The sequence below is a fragment of the Bombus terrestris genome, chromosome 5 (assembly GCF_910591885.1).
Source record: "Bombus terrestris chromosome 5, iyBomTerr1.2, whole genome shotgun sequence".
Classification (NCBI taxonomy): domain Eukaryota; kingdom Metazoa; phylum Arthropoda; class Insecta; order Hymenoptera; family Apidae; genus Bombus; species Bombus terrestris.
The window spans coordinates 10,948,173-10,970,721 of NC_063273.1; the positions used below are offsets into that span (position 1 = coordinate 10,948,173).

Consider the following 22,549-nt stretch of genomic DNA (forward strand, 5'->3'; position numbering starts at 1 on the left):
GCTTCGAACATGGTGAACATATTTTCATTGTATATCACTGTACATTGTAGCCTTAATGTTTTATATCAATGTTGTTTAAAATCCTCGTGCATACCTTTCCCTAATATCCTTTTTCTATCTGGAAGGGAAGAGCACGATAAATCACATTTTCTATTTCTCTTTTACAAAGCAATATATTTTAATTGAACTGTTTAATTTTAATCACTTTAAAATATTTCTTCTGAGTCATAAAGCAACATTAAAATAAAAAAAGCGGCAAATATATACACATCATGTATGTGACCAGCAATGTTCATTTGTCTGAAAAACTCTGCTTCTTATTTTTTCACAGTTTTTATTTCTCAATCGTTCATCTTATCAGCTATTATTGCTCCTAGTTGTAAGCTTCAAAATCTGTGTAATATTGCTTTCACCGCAATATGTTTTTTATTATTCTTTTATTATTACTTTTTATATACATTTTTATATTTTTTTCTTTCTATTGTAAGAATGTTTGTATTTTTCTTTTCTGTGACTGTAATGGATGTTTTCATAGCTACTAACGAGATCGACTCCGAAGAGAATAAAAAGGATCCTTGTGCGGAAGCTCGCGAGGAATGCAATATGATTCGTTGTCCTTACGGCAAAGAGGAGTTCGTAGATTCTCAGGATTGCGGACGATGTCGTTGCGTGGATCCTTGCAGGACACAGGCTTGTCCCGATGACACCAAATGTGCCATTACTCTGGTTGGTACCGAGGATGGCACCGAATACAGAGGAGTTTGTAGATCAGGTAACTGGAAACCTTTATATTTTCTATATTATCTGTATTGAAGATAAAAAAGGAGAACATGCGATAGATCGATAAAATTAAAAATACCTTCTCTTCTTTTTTAATCTTCTTTTCATTTATCGATTTCAGATCCAGTCATAACCAAATCCACTTACAAGAATCCAAATACACATATCCATCCTAACTTTGTTAATTTTTCCCTCTTCTAACGAAAGTCTGCTTGATTACGACTCACAACAAGTTACGTAATAAAGTAATTAAACATTTTTCTCCTTTTAATAAGAAACAAACCGACAGTAACATCTAGAATTGGTGTTCCTCTTTTTATCTCATAAACTAAATGAATTTTTCCTGGCACGATTTAACTTTGCAATTTACCGCTCACATTTACGATAAACATATTAAATATATGACGAAAAATTGTTATACGAATAACGTCAACTAATAGTTTCCCAATTACTATTACTTCCATAATTTAACTATATATAATATAATAATTCGTTTTTAATTTAGTTACGAAACCAGGCCGCTGTCCGAGCGTATCGAACAGCACAAGATGCGAACAGGAATGTCTCACAGACGCTGATTGCACCGGAGAAATGAAATGTTGTAACAATGGCTGCGGCGCTTCCTGTCTTGAACCGGCTGTCGATGAAGTTCTATCGACTACTCCACGACCGGTAATCACTGCACGGCCGGTTGGTTCGGAACCAGCTTCGATCAAGCCACCAGAAGAACCAAACGTTAGCGCTCAGGAGGGTGGCTATGTGACATTGAAGTGTGTTGCTTTCGGACATCCAAAACCAACCATTACGTGGAGGAAGGGTACAATGCTGGTGAGATTTTTTATAAATTATAAGATATAATCTTAGTTCTAGGAAAATTCGCGTTCTGTCTTAATGTCTATAATTTTCAATTTTATCGAATCCTGAATTTATAGTGAAATCGGAAAGACGATTGCAAATTGATGAAATAGAATAAAACTTAAAATTAGGGATATTATTAAAGTATTGTAAAAAAGGATTTGTATTGTTTTAAATTATATCGGATTCTGCCTTTGTAAGAATAAAAGACTAGAAATAAATGACGTTAGATAAGGATTAGAGTATTGTAAAATTTACATATTAGATGGAATTGTAATAATAACAAAGATTAATGTCTCCAGATTGCAGCTTCAGAGAGCAGGCGTCGCATATTGCTCGATGGTTCTCTTCAGATCATTAATTTAGACCGATACGACGGTGGAACTTATGTCTGCACAGCTGACAATGGTTTAGGACCACCGGTAAGAGTGGAATACCAATTGGTGGTCACAGGTACGTACTATACGTTAAGTACTATAAAGACTGTCTTGACATCTTGCAATGATGAATGTATCGTGCATCGTAGACTTAGTGGTTGATCTCTTTACTTGATCTTTTAGTAGCTGATCTAACCAATTTTATGTAGAAATGTTCTGCCATGTGTTTAGTAATAACACGTTTTAACTATTCACTTAAAAAAATTGCAATTAATTAAAACGAGAAAAAAATGGGAACACAAATATATTCATAAACCGCGGTAGAGTTAGCTTTACATTTAAACTACCTTTCTTTGCAATAATTGGTGATGGTATTCAACGTTCTTCTCTTCTGCATGCTGTTTTCTCTCACACACTATACAGAGCCAAGAGAACTGGCTGCGGCTATCATTGGAGAGCCTAACACTAGCGTGACGGTGACCATGAACTCCCCCATATCTCTGCACTGCTACGCGTGGGGTTGGCCTAGGCCTTTCGTCACTTGGTGGCAAGGCGATCGCATGTTACCACTGTCTTCGGAAATTTACGAACAGGATTCCGACTACACGCTTTTGATCCGAACCGTCACGCTGCCCACTTTGGGCGTTTACACATGTCAAGCGTTTAACGCAATTGGTAGAGCTGCCTCTTGGTCGGTAATATTACAAGCTGTCGGCCCAGTGTATAACATCAATCCCGAATACGAACAGTATCTCAAGTATCTGGTCGATCCTCCTAAAAAAGATGAGAATATTCTGTATCCCTATAGACCTAACAGAACTCAAACTACTGACTTTCATACCTATGGATTTGTGTACACCACCAGACAAACACATATTTCTACAGTCAATCCTATTGGATATACTACTTTGGACTTTGGTTCGAGGTTCAGAGGTGAGAGGGTACTCTACTGTAGTCTTTTCCAATTTTCCCATTGCACCGTACTGAAAGATATTGTCAAAATATTAAATATATAATCAATTAGGATTTTGATGTTTTTCAAATTCATATCATAGAATTATTTATAATAATGAAATGAAATGGAAGAAAGGTTTTGTTTATTACTAGAATTTTTTAATTCGTTATTCCTGCAATTAGTAAAAATTTATGAATCCTATAGATAAAATTAATGCTGACTTTTATTGAGATGATGTTTTAAACAGAATTGACACGCATATCTTTCGATGTCACAGTGCAATTTGGTTTTTCTCTCTTCTTTTGTAACGACTGCGAATGCTTTGGTTTTATTATATGCTATATTGACCATGCTTAATTTGCTTGCATGTATGTTCTTACTAGTAATGATTAAGTTCAATTTATGTACAATGTTTATGTTAATAACAAACGTTGATAAAAAGAGGTAAGCACACGATCTATAATATATTCAAATTACTTTCTGTATTTCTTCTTTCTTTTTTTTCTCTTGACAATTTCATTTGGAAAATATTTCTTAGTATGAAATCAATTATTTCGTAGTGCCTGTCACGGCCAACATATCGATAGGACAAAGCCAATTCCCAGAAGGTAGTGACATTACTATCGCTTGTAACGTCGATGGATATCCGATTCCTCGAGTATTTTGGTACAAAGATAATGAGCTGATTCACCAAAACAATCGAATTCAAATTACTGGTAGGTACTTCTATTTATCTAACATTATTGAATAATTCATTTTTTCAGCAGATAAATTGTTCAAAAAATGTGTGAAATTTTATTTCCAGATTTGAACAGACTTGTGATCAGCGACGCAAATCGAGAAGACTCTGGTCAATATCGTTGCGAAGCGAACAACGATTATTCGTCTGCTTTTGCGATGGTGGATATACAAGTTGCTGGTAAACCTTTGTGTTTTCTATATACTGTACAGAAGAAAGTATCCGAAAGCTAAAATCAAAATTAACCCTTAGAGTGCTGAATACTCGCGGCCTATGCGATCCGTACGGACGGCGCACAGCTAGCGCTGACGATCGCTGTGGACGGAATACTTTTTCAATAGACTGAACTCTATTGATTGACTATTCAAAACGCAAATCGTAATAAGTTATAGTAATTCTTTTGCACGAGATTAAATGATTCAAGAGTGTTATTTTTTAGTATTAATTATTTATTATAAACATTGAAATTTACAATTAACTAGAATTTGGGTAATAAACTAGAAAACAATAAACTAGAAAACTAAATTTAGTAAATATAACACAAGTTAATAATTCAGTTGTGTGTGAAAAATTTCAAAACAATTATCGATACATAATCCGACATCGCATTTTCTGCATTCCCTTATTTTTTACACAAACAACACATTTTCCTCTTGATAATTAGATGCGACTGTCCGCGAAACAGGTAGACAGCTGTTATAACGAGGCATTATTGGCATTTGTTTACTGCCGTTACTAAGGAATGCATTTATATTTATCTCACACAAATGTAATAGTATTACTTCTGCGTAGGTGTTGATTGAGAAACGCATACATGCGTCCTCAGTCCACGCCGGACACTTACAGAAAACGCATATATGTGTCCTTAGTCCACACCGATAGCTTTCGCCAGACGCGTATATGCGCCCATAGCACTCTAAGAGTTAATTTTTACTGACCAGTATAAATTAAAAATGATATTTTATTTATCATTATTTTATTTTCGCAAATTTTGAAACAACTATAACTTCTAAAAATAGATATTTTTGAATTTCAAGTATTGAACTTGTCAATAATAATATATATATGTCGGAGTGTCAGTAGGATCGGAGGTGTGGGCGTGTAATGAATCTTCACCAGTATTAGCCATTGTTAAGATACGATCCAGAGTTTATTGGCACAAGTATGGAGATGTGAGATTTGACAAATAACTGCGACGGTTAGGCACTCGCGATGCTAATGACAATAGTCCTAGGTCCGATAACGAATCCGCGGTCAACGGGATTCTTTTACTCTTTACTCGTCGGCAACACCTAGGTGGTACTCTCAGTTAGCACGTGAAATAAGCACTCTGTCGAAATGATACCTTAGTCGATGAGATCGTACTCGAAGCTCTCACGGTGACACTGTTTCGGAAAAACTGCTCCACTCTCTCGCGGCCCCAGGTCTTTTATATTCGTGGAGACAAGTCTTCGTTCAGAGGGTGAGGGAAATTGCCGTTATTATTAATTGGTCAATCTCCGGAAGTATCCTTCGTGGAAAAGACTGTTTGCCTATTTTCGTTAATTAAGGCTTAAATTTATGACGGGTCATCAGGCTGGCTGAACATATTTTGCGAATATGCCTCGACATCCGGCAATCAACCTATCCAAAGAATAGGATCTGCGTATGACGGGCCACGGGACAGAAACCGTTAGAATGTTTACTGTGGAGTGCCGCTACAACTATTTCTTTTTATGGAGGGCTATAGACTTTTTCCATAACTTTGTTAGATAAAACGTTCGTCCCTTGACCGCGGCTGCGTTCGGCGACTGGTTGTCACCTCGAACCCAAACTTATTCTCATAGATTTCAGACAATTACAATCGGGCTGAAGGACGGTGATTGTTTAACTACGGCTATGGCAGAATCCAAATTACAGTATTAGTATTAGTCTTTCCATCTCCGACATATATATGTCGGATTGAAGTCAGGATTATGGAGAGGGGCGTTTGATGAATTCTCATTAGAATTAGCCATTGCCGTGATACAATGAAGAGTTTATTAGCACAGGCTTATCAACAAGATTAGGCACTCGTAGCACTAGTGATAATGACCTTAGGTTCGAAACGAATCCGCTGTTACGGGATGATAAACGTATGTTCTCGCACAGTTCAAGTCTAACTCTTTATTAACTAGACGTGAGGTATTCACTGGTTGTAAGATAGTACTGTCACTCGTCAATGAGATCGCACGAAAGAATGACTCTCCATCTCGATGATGCCGTCGAGGAAAACTATAATGGGTGTGTCTAAGGACATGAAATCTTCGAATTCGTCAAAGAAAGCTTTCGTTCCAAAGGTGAGGGAAATTAGCGCTGTTGCTAATTGGTCGATCTTCATATCGGCGTTTTGAAAGAGATGTTGGCCGCCCTTGAGGGGAGGTTGTTGACGGGAGGCATCGTTCGTGGAAGAATTGGTTTCTCCTATCTTCCCGTAGTTGCAACAAAGACTGCTTGTCTATTTGAAGGACTTTGCTTGACTAAATCTTAGATTTATAGCGGGTCCTCACGTTAGCTAAACATATACTGTGGAGGTATGTTGACATCTGGCGATCATTTTACCCGGAGGATAGAATCTGCGTGTGGCGAGCCACGGGACAGAAACCATTGAAATATTTACTGCCGCGTGTCGCTACGACTATTTCTTTTAAGGAGAGGTATCGAGTTACTCTGTGCCTTTGTTAGATAAAACGTCCATCCCTTTGACCACGGCTACGTTCGGCGACTGATTGTCGCCTCGAGCCCAAGCTCATGATCATAAATCTCGAACAATCGGAGCGGCATTTGTTTAATCTAATTTACAACGTTACGGTATTCCCGCGAATCCAAGGAGGGGTTCCCGGTGTTCTTTCATCTCCGACATATATATAATTAGACAGATAAAAACTCTCTTAAAAAATAAAAGCTTATTGCAACAGTAAAAAGAGTTCAATTGTGCAACTATCTTCAACGAATTCAAAATATAAAAATTTTCAACAATTTCAACATTTTGATAAATGACGTTATTATGTCACGAAAGAAACGAAATTGATTAGAGTTTAAGAAATAATTTTTTTGTTCCTAGGAATCTTCATTCACCCTAATTGCCAGGACAACTCGTTCTTCGCGAAGTGTGACCTGATCGTGAGTGCAAGATACTGTACGCACAAATACTATGCGAAGTTCTGCTGCCGATCCTGTACCGAGGCCGGCCAGCTTCCTTCCAGAGGGCCTCACCTGAACACATCGAGAAGGAGGCGAAGGTACATTCTGAAGAATCTCGTCTAAGAAAGTTTCGTTTGCTTCCTGCAAGCCCGATGAACAAAGCAGAGCAATTACGATAAGGTCTCTCTTGCATAGTTCAATTAATATTGTTAATAAAATTTGACAAGTCACAAGTTTTCAGCACTAATGAATTTTGGGAAGAAAAAAAATAAATTTCGCAATTATGAGATTATTAATTATCCTACTTGGATGGAATATGGAATAGAAAAATTATTAAGAATTCCAGGACATGGTGTAGTGAAATTATTAAAAATTCTACGACATAGGATTATAAAATTATTAAAGATTCGATAGCACAGGATAGTAAAATTATTAAAAATTCTAGGGTGTAGGATCGTAAAACCTCGAAAGAACAGTTTACAATCTATAAATTGTAGCTTGTCAAATTCACTATCATCATGCAAAAGAGACGTCTGAAAAAAGAAGACTCGGCTCTCAAATGTATCGTTACTAAAGAAACGAAGGAGGACGACGACGAGGCCGCGTGGTCATTCGATCCGATCGAGGACACAGAACTCCTCTGTCTCGAGCACGTGCTGTATAAACGTGACGTTAATTCACTGCCAAAGCCTTAGAACGTCTATACATAGATACTTTTAATATATAATTAAGCAACAGTGAGACGGAAGAGCGTGAGAACGAAAGAGTTGCATAACGAGACATAAAATGATTTTATCGTTGCTTTTTCTTCTTTTCCTTCAATTCTGTTTCAACGTCGTCGTTCGTCGTTGTTCGTTTTATGTATGTATATACGATCTGACGCTGGAATCCTAGTCGGTCGAAGCCATATCAAGATAGGAATGATCGCTGTCCTCCGGGGAACGAGAGAAAGCGCATCTTGATCGATTAATCGATCGATAACATTTGCTCTTCTTTTCATTTTACTTTCCGTTTGGTTCGCGTTCCAGTCGTTGGCCATCTCAGAATATAATCTGGAATCATGCGATGAAATACAGAAATTGAAAGCCGAAATAGCTAGTGAAGATATAGTCAAGGAAAAATAATTTAGCAGACAATCTTTTTTTTTGAATATCAAACCCTTGCAAAATTATTTTTCTCTAACGTAAACAATTCGACAATTCATCAAATATTCTAAAATTCTCTCTTTGTTTTATCATTTAATGTATTCTAAGTTAAGAAATAAAAGGATTCAAAATTCTAAAAAACTTCATTACATATCTTAATTCTAGATTTAAAACAAAAATCATACGTTTGCGATAATAATGTATTCTATTAAATTTTAACAAAAATTTAAGCTCTTGAGGATAGGGTAAAAGATATTCGCAAGGTTCCAAGGAAGTCGTCACGATGAATCCATACGACAACGCAATGTATCGATCAATCTGATTCTTCAAGTGAAAGAGCTTCGTAAAATAGACACGTCAGGGGAACAAAGAAAATGTCGCGAAAGAACGAGTTAAGATCGCTATATCTTTTTTTCTTTTTTTAAGCGGATAGATCGTATTAAGCGATCGCATAAAATGAAAAGAAAAGAAGAAATAGGGAATTTGGGGGAGGGGGGAACTTGTACCTATTTGTATGAAGCATACAAATATACGCATGTTACGTTGTAAAATATAAATAGTTTATTGCGCAGTACACCATTTATATACTCTATGATACTGTTACTACTTATATCCCTTATCGATATTCCAATATATTGCCATAACACAAAACAATCCTCTGTCAATGAACAACATTTTACGATTATCATAGCGACGATTAAGAATGGCGAAGGTGCAACATCGTGACGACAATATGCTGGCTCATAAAATGAATAAGAATGGAAGCAATTGATAAAAAAGAAAAGGAAAATTGACTCTTTGCTAATGTTTTCATTTTAATTATTTTAAGTTTTGCGCTTTTACGTAGTTTCGTTCTGAAAATTGTATAATAATTTCGGTGGTTACAATTTTATTTGCAAAGCTCGTTAAAAAGAGGATCGAACAGTTAAGTCGTTAGATGTTAATAACAATTTACAAGCATTTATCAGTAAATCAATCACGATACGCACCTTCTTTCACCATATTAACGTGTTGCATTTATATATTTGTTCCTGAACATTTTAATCGTAATGTTAACTACACACTGTTACTATGTATAGCGTATCATCTATCGTGAAGCTTCGATGTTTGAGAATAAGAGCATAAGTTGTGTCAAATCCGAACTTATCAAAAAAATAGCGTGAAACTCTTATATAAAATTATTTCCTTTTCTTACACGATATTATATTCTAACAAGTTAGAAACGACATATTTCTTCTTGGTAAAGCTGATACCAATTTTGATATATTATCACTTCTTCACGAAAATATAGAAAAAAATGTATTTCTATTACTAATTGACAAAAAAGAAGTTCAAGAAGGTTCGATCAACAAAGGGTTAATTTCAATATAGAGTGGAAGAAGGTTACATATCATTGGAAAATTGTATGCGTATTTCGTTCCAACATCGGTAAGAGATAATTTATGCTTTTAATCTTGAAGTGTCGCAAAAATATCAGTAGCTTGTAGCGTATCAAAATTCTGAAGGAAGGTACCAAAAGCATTTATAATTATATATAAATATTATAGATATATGTAAGCGTAAGTTTTACTCGATAATGGAAAGAATCCACGGAACTGTAGGAAAAAAAGGACATTCTTCTTTCGTCTGATCGTTTCAGTCACAGTAAATGACAGTGCCTTATTAGAAGCCCTTCGAAAGTGTCGAGGAAGGAGTGCTAAATAGAACTTTACATACAGATTACCGTTAGTGTAAATACAAAAATAGTAGTATACGCGAAGCAGAACGAATTGTCTGAAGATTTTCAATCGCAGAAATTTATTGATAGTCACTAAAAAGAAAAAGATATTAGACGATCGTACCAAAGTGTGAAAAAGCTATTCCTCCAATTTTTTACGTTTTCTTATCGAATAAAATATATATATATATATATATATATATATATATATATATATATATATTTATTCGTATATTATTTCCCAATTACGTACCAAACGTATGAAAACCACAAGTGGAAATATGACTCAAATCACATTTTTTTTTTAGCAAGTCTTTTATAGAAGAGCAATTTTAAAATTCGATGTTATTGTATATTCGATATTATATTAATGAAGTTAGAACAACGTAATTGTTCGTTTCGTACAAAATATTATAGGTTTATCATTTATCACAAGATGCTTTTGAACTATTTCATATTAAAATAGACGTAACAAATGTATAACAAACATATTAAAATTTTATATTAAAATACGCGTAACAAAATAATGAGAAAATCAACAAAAATGAACTTGTCATATTTTTCCCATGTGTGGTCTTTATGTATAGTAGAATCTAGATAAAATTTGGAAATTGTGACAATCACAGTATTGCTTTAAAAGAAATGAAGCATGTAAACCTTTATTATCGTTTTCTTCATTTACCCGGAGGAATCGTAGCAAGAAAGGAAAGAAACAAGGAATAATGGAAAGATATTAAGTACTCTTCTCCTCCGTACTCCTTTAGATATGACCAAACTAGACATGACACGATTGTAGTAACGTAGCAACACGACATTATTTAGTAAATGTATAAATAGCATAAATTCTCCTAGTTTACATAGATATATGCTACTGATTGCATATCGGTAACAAACAAAAAATACAAAAAAAGAGACTAAAGAAAATGTAACGTAGAAAAGAATGTATCGTGTTTATTACAAGAAATGATAACGCAAGGAAAGAACAGGAGATAAATAACGTCAAGCAAATTGTTTCGGTAGATTTTCTCTATTCTATAGTAAATAATTTATATTTGTACCGTGTGATTTTAAAGTCTATACAATGGCAACATATTCACTTACACGTTATACACTATACATGTATATATTTATCCCTGTATTACGTACTATACTCGTTTAATCGACCTATCTTACAGACCGTTGGAGAATTCCTTGTGGAAACTTTGTAAAATTCGTAGAAACGATCGTGACTGGTTGATTCGTTGATTTTCAATCAATTTTCCAAATACCAATGCGTTTTCTTTTTGTAACACAAAGGTAGTGTGATAATGATAATTAACATATAATACTGTTTAGAATGGCTATGATAGTTATAACGATATATTATAATTATATAAGCAGATAATTAAGGATTTAAGATAATATAATAGAACTATTGATTCATGTAGTGAATAATTTTAGTCAGTTATTTAGAACTTGAATTTTGTGAATTTAATCATTTTGGAAAATATAAATGAAAATAGGATCTTTCTATACGAGTAATTTTGAAATTCATTTCACTTCTTTTTCTAACTGTTTTACAATTTGGAGAAACGCATTTCATTTAATTTCTATAGAATAAAGTTAAACAAAAATATGCAATGGAACGTACCTCGCGTAGAATCAACAGAAGTCTCCTCAAAAAATTTTGTTTTAATATTCTTATATAAACTAAAGAGAGAGAAGAAAATTCTTAACGAATCAGCTACGATTTACGATTGTTGCTACGAATACACCGACAAAGGATTTAAGCATAAGTTACATGAGAAAAATACGAGGAAACAAGAAAATTCGCCAAAAAAGAGAAAAATGAAAGACGTGAAAGAAAGATTAGATTAATCATACAAATTCGTGTCTCTAATGTATTATCACACACATCGCGAGAGTGCTAAAGATTTTAGTGATTTTAGTACTTGTAAGTTATACCTTAGGTAACGATTAATATAATATAAATATATATATAATTATATATATATAAAATAAAAGTAGAAATGAAGGAATGCCACTATACAAACATTGTATGGACAATAATAATATATAAGATCCTTAAATATATGATTAAACGATTAGCATGATTATTTTTCTTATCGAGAAACTTTGTTGCTATCAGCGACTTCTTGATGAGGATTATTCTTTCTCGTAATTAATAGATATGTGAATTTTTCTAACAACATTTTGTTGCATCTAAATCTTTATATCACATTGTTTATTTAATAATTACAAGAATTATTAACATAATTACTATATTAACATTTATTATTATTGAGTATAATATTACTTATTATTCAAACTATTCTCTTTTTAGTAACGTGCTACAGTTTTTCTATGATCAGCTTGAGCAGAACTTCGTTTAAGATGACGTTTATGGTGTTCTTCAATGATCATAGCTCTCTCGATCCTCTCGGTCGCGAGTCTCTCGATCTTCGCGAATAATTCCGTGTGCACGGAGATACACTTTCGAAAATCTTTGCGATCCAAACGGTACACTTCGCACACTTCAATCGCGATCACGCTTGCGACTCTTCTTTGTTCACCAACTAGAAGCGCTACTTCTCCAAAATGGGCTCCGTCGTCCAGGTGACAGATCTACAAAAGAAAAGAAAAAAGGAAAGAAATTAGCTTCGTAAATGATGAATATAACGAATACCTATTATTGCCTTAAGGTAATTGAATCTTAAGAAACGAAAGTGAGAAACAAGTTGAAAGAGAATTGTCTCACATCGAATACTTTTTTTGCAAAAAAATCTCTCTATATCGATTTTTGTACTCATTTTATAATTACTGCGAGATTCCTTCAAACAATGAAAAGTAATTACAAAAATATGTCAGTAACAAGCATTTTATTCTAATCTCAATTAATATGTGAGAAAACTATAACACGCCTATTAGCTTACAATCAGTGCCATTATAAAGACATCATATAATTTTAACTATGCTCCATAATATTGATCATTACATTTATTCGTTAATTGCCATACAATTTATTCAACCTACAAAAAGGTAGTCACAATAATCAACGACAAATTACCACAATAATCACTTCAGTTGAATGCAAAGTAGCTTGAAAGGTAGCAGGAAACATACACTTTAAAATGCTTTTTGTTTTAAGTCGATATCTCAAGTGGTTTCGGAGATACAGCGATTTAAAGCGACGCGTACGAATTTGTGCGAAAAGATGAATGACCGAAATTCCCGGAAACAGTGTGACCTAGTTATTGCACGTGTTACGCGCGTAGTACGGTGCACGTTCCTGATTAGTGCGCATGCGCGTATGTGCAGTAGGTTAGGGAAGCCGCGTGCGACAGGGAGAGCCGAGAGTGCGAGAAGGACAGCGATAGCGAAACGCTGCAAGTTATCATTCATTTTAAACTGACGTATCTTAAAGATGAAAAGTCGTAGGACCTTAAATCATAAAGCATTTTAAAGGGAAAGGCTCGATCTTTCTGGTGTGTTAAACTCAAATAAAATCTGAATCGGGCAAATATCTTTATGAAAAATAAAATGTAACGTATACAAAATGGAGTTTAATCGTACTTATTCGATAATAAAATTGAAAGAAAATTATTTTGTTTGATATTTTCTTGTTGATATGTGTATAATTACATTTATAGACCAGGAGAAAATTGTGGGTATGAAGAGGAAGGACATTTATGAACGGAATTTGGTTTTGAAACCAGGGAAAGAGTATTTCGGGAGAAATGGAATCTAATGGTATCAGTTCGATAATAAAATTGCAAATAAATGTTTTTTAATATGTTCTTATTAATTTGTGTATAATCATATTGGCGTGTATAAACACGTTTGGATTAGAGATTAGAGATATAAATAGAGAGGAAAATTGATATATAACACGTTAAATCGATATTGTAATTTAAAAGTTTGTTAGATTTAATGGAAATTTTAAATTTTTCTTTGGTTAGAAATGTTAAGGATACATTGTCGAGTGGTCCTACCACATACCTCTTTCCCAGTGGGTGTTAGTACAGCGACAGTTCCAGCAGATAAAAAAAACATACAATCGCCATAAGCTCCTGCTTTGATGATCACGTCGTTAGGTAGATAAAGCTCGAATTTCAAATTCTTTATGATGGATCGTAAAACGTATTTGGGTAAGTCCTTGAATATTGCTACATTTTCGACTAAACGATGGCTCGATTGAAGCGCAATCTCTTGACGTAATTGTTCTAAATTACAACGATTCATTAATTAATTATAAATCTTAATCAAGAAACGAATGAAATAGTAAATTATATTTGATATACCTGATAAATTAGATAAGATAGACTTTTCGCGAAAGTAACTATTCCTGAAACGATAATAGTAATAAGCCAGAAGACGAATCTTCATGTGCTTTGGTAATTGTTTTTGACTCGTGTAAGCGCATAACTGATTTATTATTTCTTGAAATTTCGATTCCGATGCTTGTTTTCCTGCTTTTATTTGAATCAGCATCACTAAAATGAGATTCATATACTATTTAGAGATTGAAAATATATGCGTCTACGTGATTCTTTAGAAAATATCTTGCCTGCAATGTAACATTCGAGCACTCTACCAATGAGTATAAGAACAAAGCTCAATACAATGTGACCGTTTGTTCTTGGCACGTAGCCACCGTAACCACTCGCTGCTAATTTCTCTACGACGATAAAGAGTGTATATTGAAACCTGGAAGGTATGCTGCTGCTGTCTAACCCTGTCATCCAACATTCGGGACATTCCTGTATAACGTTTATTAAATTATATTGCTATAAATTTTCTATCTATATTTCTGTAATTCTTAGAGGCTATCATTAGTGAAATTTCATCTCATGCGAATTGTGTTTTAATATTATCGTTTTGTAATAATATTTATTTGTTGCAATTTTATTATTTGCAATCACTAGAAACAATTATTTCTCTACCCTTTATATTGAATAAAAGTGAAACATTTAATTCCTCTTGTTTAACTTCATTAATCTTTTTAATTTAAAAAAGATGCAATGCTATGAACTTTCACTCATGAACATGATATATTATTAAACATTATTTATTAATTAGATTTTGAAATATAAGAATGGGTACTAGTATATATTTTTCATCCCTTACTTCTGGTAAAGAGTTACTGAAGTGTAAAACTAACACTGGTATCAAGTAATACAGACACGAAGACCAATACATTATGTAAAATGCCAACATGAAGGTGGAAAATAGTTCGTAATAAAAGTGCATCACTTCGAAATGCTAAAATGCCGAATAAAGATATCCGTGACAATGATGTACGCGCGCAGTTAAAATTATTTATAAATTTTTAAAATTTCCTTTAAATTTAAAAAAGGGCGATTACGCTAAAAAGCTCGGAGATTCGCATATTAACGTAGCCATAACGCGACAGCTTCAAACAAGGTAAGAGATTGAGTAGAGAAACTAAATGATTAGATTCTCTTCCAGGAAGACTTCGCCATGGCAAAGTTATGTGATCCCATGGCAATGAGGAAAGGATATCCAATATAAGAAAGGTTTTTAAATAGTTCCTATGAGAATAAATCATGTTATTTGTACTTTTAAATCAATCAACTTTCATGCTAGATATTTTTTAATATCACATGACATTTAAATCAATTAAAATTCAAACGAATAAAAAATATTCTATATGCGAATTCTGCATTCTAAAAAGATATACATAAAGAAAGTACATGAATATCTTGAAGGGAGCCAATTCCATCTGCATGAGTTTCTTGTCGTAATATCCAGTGAAGCAATTGCATACTATATCCATCCAGCAAAAAGCGTAAATTAAAAAATTGAATTTATCCATTCGAATTCTATCGTGACTCATGACAATAAAACTGACGGAAAATGGGATCGTCAGAAAGCCGACCATATATACCACTGTCATTACCAAGTCCCATAGAAATCTAAAAAATTTCTTTAGTGCAAGCAGTATCTGTTTAATCGCTTTTTAAAAAAATATTTTTTATTTTTTCGTTTATGACCTTAATTTCATAGGTACCTCCAACTGCTGCAAGGATGAATAATCCACCAATGTATCAAAGCATGCCTTCTTCTCTCGGCACACACGTGCGCCATACTTTCGAAAAATATTTTCGCCCTCGGTGTTTTCCCATTGATTTGGAACATGTTTATCCATATATTTTTACACGTGATGTCTTCATCTGAACCGAACATGTAATATTTGTCACTATTTTTTAAGGCACAGATATGGGGCTTCACGCCGGAATCCATGCTTCTCTCTTGCCACAAATTGTCTAGTTAGTTGTAATATAGCAATTTGAAACTTGAAACTTAAAATGTGATATTTGAAATCTGGAATTGTAACATTAAATCTTGAACTTCTAGTCGGAAGTTTTGAACGCTAAACTTGAAACTTCGCCCTTGAATCTTGAGCTTTTAACCCTAAACTTTGAACTTCGAACTCTGAAGTATGAACTGTAAACTTTAAACTTTAATTTTGATCATTTTCACACAGTTCGAGTACACCGCGAATATAATTTAGCGTAAAATAATTTCCATATCGCCTTATTTCTATCACAATCCAACTTTTCCTCGATTGTGGATCAAAATTCATAACCTGAAGGAAGTGTTTTCACGATTTTCAAATCGCGATCTGAAGTTTGCAAATTTTGAATCGATGTAAGTGAAAACAGGCAGGGAAGAAATGAACATGAGAAAGAAAATAATGAACTGTCGTTTATTAAAAAACTCTCGACGATAAAAAATATACCCAATCATATACCGCCGTTAGAATACGACGAGCGCCTATGAACTAAGGTACATGTATACAAATGAGTGCACATTATCATTTACTCTGTGCAGCGATGTTCCTATGAGGATCGATCGTGTTTTTGTCGCTATTTTTGTTAAACGATACGTAACTGCTTTTGTGCGTGTGTCGATCACTCAGATCAATCATCGATAATTGACGAAAACAGAACGCGTCGTTGGGAAGAAAAGAAGCATTGATATGGTATGGTACCGGCAACTGTAAGTTCGAATGTAAGAAAAAATAAAACATAAAATATTTTGGAATTCGTTTTAACCCTCCAGTCAGTTTGCTTGCTATGTTTAATGCACTTTCATTTTTGAGCATTATTTTTTCTGGTAAATATTTTTATACGTACGTGAGTTACTCTGAAGCCAGAATAATCAAATTCATCGAAATAAGTTTTATTTGGTTTCTGGCTTACTTCGGTTTGAAACAAAAAATATGCTATTTTCAAAGTAAACTGTTGTCCTTTTTATCCATGTTTCTATTCTGTGTACATGCTGTGAAAATTTTGATAAATTTATAACCCTATGTTCTGAAACTAAATATTTACGAAGTAGCATTGAATAATCTGGCTTCATTTATAAAATGTTAGAACATGTTTCAATTAAATATTTGTAATATTTAAAATGAAAAATTATTTGTCTTATTTTTTATATGTCTAGATACTTAAACTATCTAAACAGATATCTAGACTATCGAAATATTCAAATCTTTGAAAATCTAAATTTTTCCTGTTGGCCATAGAAACTGGCCGAAATTAATGTTTAAAAATTCCCCCTAAAATCTCAGTATCTTTGGTAATATCTTAAACATCTAAAATACAAGGTACTTAGGAACCACTCTGCAGTTACTTGAAATATTCACAATATATCATTTTTTAGTCTTCAAAAATTTCGTTTCACGTTTAAACTACTAAACATGAATGCTTTTAATCAACAACAGATAAGCGACTATTTATCGTATACTTTTATAAAATTCACGATCGCTTACACAAATACTACATAATTACAAAATGAAACAGACAAACAGTAGATACTATAATAAATGAATTATAAAAATACTAAAATTACATGAAGTTTTTACAATTCTTAACTTTTTAACTTTTGGAGGGTTAAAACAGGCGCCTAGAGAAATTTGTGTTAAAAAGATAACAACTAGTCAGTTAATTCAACTATCAGTCTTCCCCGTTATTCCTGTTTGTTGGTTGATATATTCTCTAATCTTAGGTTTAAAAAATACGACGCTGAAATATATGTATGTTTCTTTCGCATCGCAAGTACGATAAAATTGTTATTCAAGTTCGAGTTACAATTCTCGAAAATTGTACAATCACAATTTTCGTAGCTACAAAATTAAGCTACTTCCTAAGATCGACTTTTTCTTTTCGTCGATTGACGATTTACGTGAAATTTTCACATTTTCCAGCTTTTACGTTTATTAGTACAAACATCGAGTCCTATATATGTATTTAACAATCCCGCTAACGAGGCCTGGATATTGTTCTGTTTACATTTTATATATTCAGTATACATATAAATAACCGAGATCGAAACGGCGATCTCTACTTCTTCAACTTTCATCAAACAAATTATTTTCTCTTTTATGAGGATCGTTTTGTCCGTAAAATATTTTTGAAGGATATCAAAATCTAGGCAAATGCTTTGGTCATAATTTGTGTAAATCATATACGTACACTTTGAAAACAGATTTTTGTAAAATGTAAAAGATTTTATTAACATGCAACATAGGTAGTGAAAATCATAAAAAATTTTAATTTGAAAGTTTATTCGAAGAAACCCAACTTATCTTCGGAACAAAGCAATCCTCTAAGCAACAATTTCTAATATCAATGCAACCTTCATGACTAATCTACAATCTTCAATAATTTCAATAATCGTCCAATACATATGACACAGCATAAACACCGAATACGAATTCGAATTCTTAAATTTTTTAGAGAATTTGAAACTCTCTCGAAATTCACCGGGAGAAAATGGTCCGTGGTACGATATGAAACGTACGAAATCGTTACAAAATCGTCTACAAACGATCAAACATTCTCTGAACGTCCTTCTTTTTACGACTATTCGTAATATTACAACATGAGCCAAGTACAGTTCAATAGTTCAATTCTAAAGTCACCTCCTCAGAACAAACTCCACTGGCTGTCTTCAAAATATGTCTTCAAAAATCGATGAATGTGCGCTAACGAGTCCTTGAACGTTATAAGGTAGATCTTATAAGAACACAATTTCGAACATCGGTCCAATTTGAATCAACTTGAAAAACTCCATTGTGAACTATACCAATGAAATTGTTTTCAATGTCATTGTTTCCTTCACGGATTTTTAAATCCATTTGGTTATATTAATTTTCGAGTCGATCTTTTACACGTCGATACCAAGTAGTTCTCTGCTGTCAGCTCTCGATAATCGACGACGTAAACTGCGACGACGGAACTCCTTCCATCAGACGGATGCACGTTTCACGCGAAGGCTCGAAATTGAAGGAGGCCTGTAGCCTTGGTAACCTTGATCCAGAAGCTCAGAATTCGGTGGTCCTAGACACGTGCACGAGCATACGCTTACACAGTCATCCGTGTCGTGAACTATGGGCACGTGGCCAGCTAATAATTTTCCATTTACAGCGACCACCTCACCGTCTAGTGTTAACACGTGATGAGAAGCTGGTTGAAGCTCTTCGTCGCGACGAGCGTCACCCGTGTTCCTATTTAATAATTAAGAAACATTAGAAATTTCAGAATTTTTCAGGGCTGCAAAATTCAAGATTCAAAATTTCAAGTCATACGACTTAAGAACATACAATCGGTAGCAATACTTTGATATTTCGCCAGCATTGTAACAAGCTTCAATGAAATTAGGGATAGAACTCTCTTATTAAATGTAATGTTATATATATAGCTGGAGAACTTCTTTCAATTTTTGGAAATTTTTAATAAAAAGAATTTGGCTGTAAATAATTGAAATTTTGTTAGAAGAACCTCTCTTTGCTTTTTGACCATTGAAGAAGTGAAATAAGTGAGAATGTGCTCAAAGATATCACATAAATTTTTAAAGAGTAATATCTTGGACGTGACCTACATTTACAGCGTGGCCTGAGAAGACAGAATAGCGATAAGTAAAAGGGGACAAGTGAGATATATGTGCACGCTTTGGGATGAAGGAATATGTACTTACATCGTCATAAAGCGGAGGACGAGTAAGTTTATGCTAGCAGCGACGACGGCCAGGCCGAATAGTATAAAGACTAAGCTTAAGGCCACGTATCCAGGTTTATTGGAAAGTGCGTGATCATTCTGCAACGTTTTCATCACAAACAAATATTACAAAAGTCTTTCGCCAAATTTAAATAGTAAGATAAAGCGAATTGAAGAAGAAATACTCTCCTATCAACAAAAATGAATTGAGAAACTAATAATAACGAAGCAATAAAATTCAAGCAACAAAGAAGTTCTTGCTAAAAATTAATAAATTCTAACTTCTTCCTATGAAACTTCGATAAAATATCAGGGTTATTAATACGAATTGACAAAGGTTTAATAAGATTTCGATGAGATATTGAATTTATCGTTAGATGAATTTACCTGTAAGGCGACGTAATCACCAAAACCGATGGTAGTCAGCGTGACAAAACAGTAGTAGAAGCTGTCGAAGTAGCTCCATCCCTCGTAACGCGAGAACACAGCAGCTCCAGTCGTGATAATTATGCTCGAAAGTAAACCAGTCGCGAACATTAGATTAATCTCGGTTGCTTCTGTTTTCTGGCATCTTAAATACGTCTTTGCTCGTTTGATGACTACAGAGGCGAACTTGTTCAGACGTTCACCGATACTCTGGAACATTATCAGACCGAGAGGAATGCCCACCATGGCGTATGCCATGCAGAATGCTTTTCCTCCTATGGTGACTGGCGTTGAGTGTCCGTACCCTTGAAATTTTATAGGAAATTGAAATAAAATCTTATGATGATTAAGAATATAAATATAAAAATTTTTTAATATGAAAGTTTTTGATATAAATGATCCAGAATATGTCAAATTAATTTATCTAGAGTAATACAAATATAGAATAATAATAAATATAGAATAGAATAATATAACCTCTATCAACTAAAAACTTAGGATTATTATGTGTCTTATAGAATATAGGAATTTATTATGTATTTTATAAATACATACACATTAAAGATTCCAAGGTTGTAACTTGATATCGATTATCTACGATACATATTTAACTTCTACTGCACAAAATCAACATCTTAAACACGTAGCAAACACGCTTGAGGGTATCACTCACCTATCATAGCAAGCACAAGAGTCGCGAAATAAAAGGCACCAGCGAATTTCCATTGAGGGCCTGCTTTGTGTGGCTTATTTTCTATTATAACAATCTCCAACATTATGTAATCTTCCTGCGTGATGTTGTACTTCTTGATCATGTTTCGACGAACCTCTAAAACCATTAACATAACCACAATTTTCGATGGTATTATTATTATTATTATTATTATTATTATTATTTATGTATATATTCTACTATTCTTGGCTACATAATATTTTTCTGTTAATTGAGAATTAAAATTTGCAGGTATGAGAATAGCTACCCTAAATTTATCCTTCCTTGCTATTTTTCATCCCTAACTCTTAACATTATATTTAATCACATACTTAAATATTTACAAGCGGAAAATACTACTAATTATTACCTAAAATATTCATCCATGAAAATATCAGCGCTGAATATCATACTGTGCATCATCATATCTCTCTATTTTCAACCCTTAACGTTATACGTTTACCTTAATCCCACGCTTAAACATCGACACGTAAAAATATCAACCCCGATGCAGCTGATATGTGCGTGTGTATTTATATTACCCCTCTATATATACTCTATACTCCTCTATACCCTCTATATATTGTTTATTTGTCTATTCATTCCCTACCAATCCCTTACTCTAAGCATTTCTCACATTCACATACGTGAACAGCGAAACAAAACTCGCCCAATAGAAACTTTCGATTTTATATATTTTACCTCTTTCTCCATACTTTCACTATCAATTCACATCACGAACGTTCCATATATAACACACATTTTGTTTTCCACAGATATATCTACCAATCGCGTACTCAAATATTTACACGTGAAAATAAGCAAACAAATTTTATTCAATAGAATTTTCGAATTCTATGTATTCTGCCACCACCCTTCCCCTATATACATTTCACCCTTAACTTTCACCATCAACTTTCCATATAGCATTTATTTTTATATGAATTTTCTACCAACAATACATTCGCACATTTACACTTGAAGACAACGAGACAAGTCTCACCCGATAAAAACTCCCAGCGCTTCCTCTCCGTGTTCGATTCCAACGCGTCGAAAACCGCCGCGCCAATCAGTAAATAAGTAAACGTACACACTACCAAAGACAAAGTCCTCACATTCTGCCTCTTCATCTTCACAGTCTGCCAACCACGAAGAACCGCGAAATCCGGCACACGTCCCAACGATTTGTCGTCACGTTTTTTTCTACACGTTCGATTGCACGAACACAGATCGCGCGTCGTTCACGCCTTTCAGGGGAATAAATAGCAACATATTTTTTTTTATACATGCAACGCTATCGATCCTTCGACAACATGTCACGGATTGAAAGATTCGAAGAGGAAAACGTCGGGATACGTACACGATACACGAAGGCCAGCACGACTTGGACGACGCCCGGCACACGATTAAGGGAAGTATTGATCAAATCCATGTCACGGTAAGCTCCATGGAAACGTAACCAGTGCTGCTACAACAAGACTGGCTATCGGTAAGAGCGGTGTTGCAGTAGAACGAATCGATCAGGAGTCAGGCAAAGAGGTTCGGTGTGGAGATTGATAAAGCAGAGTTGATATTAGAACAGAGGAGGTACAAAATAAACATGATATGCAATATTTTTTCATGTCTGGCGATTTAGGCGTCACCTGGAACTCTTACTTTTCTTATCATATGTAACTA

At 34.1% G+C, this 22,549-nt stretch overlaps 3 protein-coding genes across 12 annotated transcripts in view; 1 reads left to right on the forward strand and 2 right to left on the reverse strand.

Annotated features, from left to right (window-relative positions):
• Positions 1–11,817, forward strand: part of LOC100644288 (papilin) — a 160,962-nt gene extending 149,145 nt beyond the window's left edge. For 8 of the 9 annotated variants that reach the window (XM_048406107.1, XM_048406106.1, XM_048406109.1 and 5 more), the window contains 7 exons: positions 536–772; positions 1,286–1,608; positions 1,938–2,088; positions 2,436–2,945; positions 3,528–3,683; positions 3,773–3,886; positions 6,789–11,817. In XM_048406107.1, the coding sequence (XP_048262064.1) occupies positions 536–772; positions 1,286–1,608; positions 1,938–2,088; positions 2,436–2,945; positions 3,528–3,683; positions 3,773–3,886; positions 6,789–6,991 (1,694 nt within the window). In that variant the 3' untranslated portion in view covers positions 6,992–11,817. The remainder of the gene's footprint in view (positions 1–535; positions 773–1,285; positions 1,609–1,937; positions 2,089–2,435; positions 2,946–3,527; positions 3,684–3,772; positions 3,887–6,788) is intronic. The other variant, XM_048406114.1, reaches the window with a different exon arrangement.
• Positions 11,818–12,049: 232 nt separating this feature from the next.
• Positions 12,050–16,347, reverse strand: LOC100644168 (potassium/sodium hyperpolarization-activated cyclic nucleotide-gated channel 1-like). The gene is made up of 8 exons (XM_048406020.1): positions 15,741–16,347; positions 15,367–15,645; positions 15,069–15,261; positions 14,837–14,971; positions 14,277–14,496; positions 14,011–14,202; positions 13,709–13,932; positions 12,050–12,334 (listed from the first exon to the last, which is right to left on the reverse strand). Exons 1-8 carry the CDS (start codon positions 15,971–15,973, stop codon positions 12,050–12,052), a joined length of 1,761 nt encoding a protein of 586 aa, XP_048261977.1. The 5' UTR covers positions 15,974–16,347.
• Positions 16,348–16,420: 73 nt separating this feature from the next.
• Positions 16,421–22,288, reverse strand: LOC100642841 (two pore potassium channel protein sup-9). 2 transcript variants are annotated; one of them, XM_003395528.4, is made up of 5 exons: positions 21,876–22,288; positions 20,834–20,989; positions 20,122–20,465; positions 19,715–19,833; positions 16,421–19,244 (listed from the first exon to the last, which is right to left on the reverse strand). In XM_003395528.4, the coding sequence occupies exons 1-5, from the start codon at positions 22,000–22,002 to the stop codon at positions 18,986–18,988; spliced, it is 1,005 nt and encodes a 334-aa protein (XP_003395576.1). In that variant the 5' UTR covers positions 22,003–22,288; the 3' UTR covers positions 16,421–18,985. The 2 variants fall into 2 exon arrangements, with proteins under 2 accessions (XP_003395576.1, XP_048262072.1); XM_048406115.1 differs by lacking the exon at positions 21,876–22,288 and adding an exon at positions 21,243–21,847.
• Positions 22,289–22,549: the final 261 nt, after the last annotated feature.

Bases quoted from the DNA above. Each gene is read 5' to 3' on its own strand.
- LOC100644168 (XM_048406020.1), bottom strand. From the start codon at position 15,973: ATGGATTCCGGCGTGAAGCCCCATATCTGTGCCTTAAAAAATAGTGAC. The intron at 14,972-15,068 runs GCCCTTTTTTAA...TCGGCATTTTAG, and splicing joins CCGAGCTTTTTAGCGTAATC to CATTTCGAAGTGATGCACTT. The intron at 13,933-14,010 runs GTATATCAAATA...GTTGTAATTTAG, and splicing joins TATCTTATCTAATTTATCAG to AACAATTACGTCAAGAGATT.
- LOC100642841 (XM_003395528.4), bottom strand. From the start codon at position 22,002: ATGAAGAGGCAGAATGTGAGGACTTTGTCTTTGGTAGTGTGTACGTTT. The intron at 20,990-21,875 runs GTGAGACTTGTC...TAATGGTTTTAG, and splicing joins GCGCTGGGAGTTTTTATCGG to AGGTTCGTCGAAACATGATC. The intron at 20,466-20,833 runs GTGAGTGATACC...TAAAATTTCAAG, and splicing joins TCTTGTGCTTGCTATGATAG to GGTACGGACACTCAACGCCA.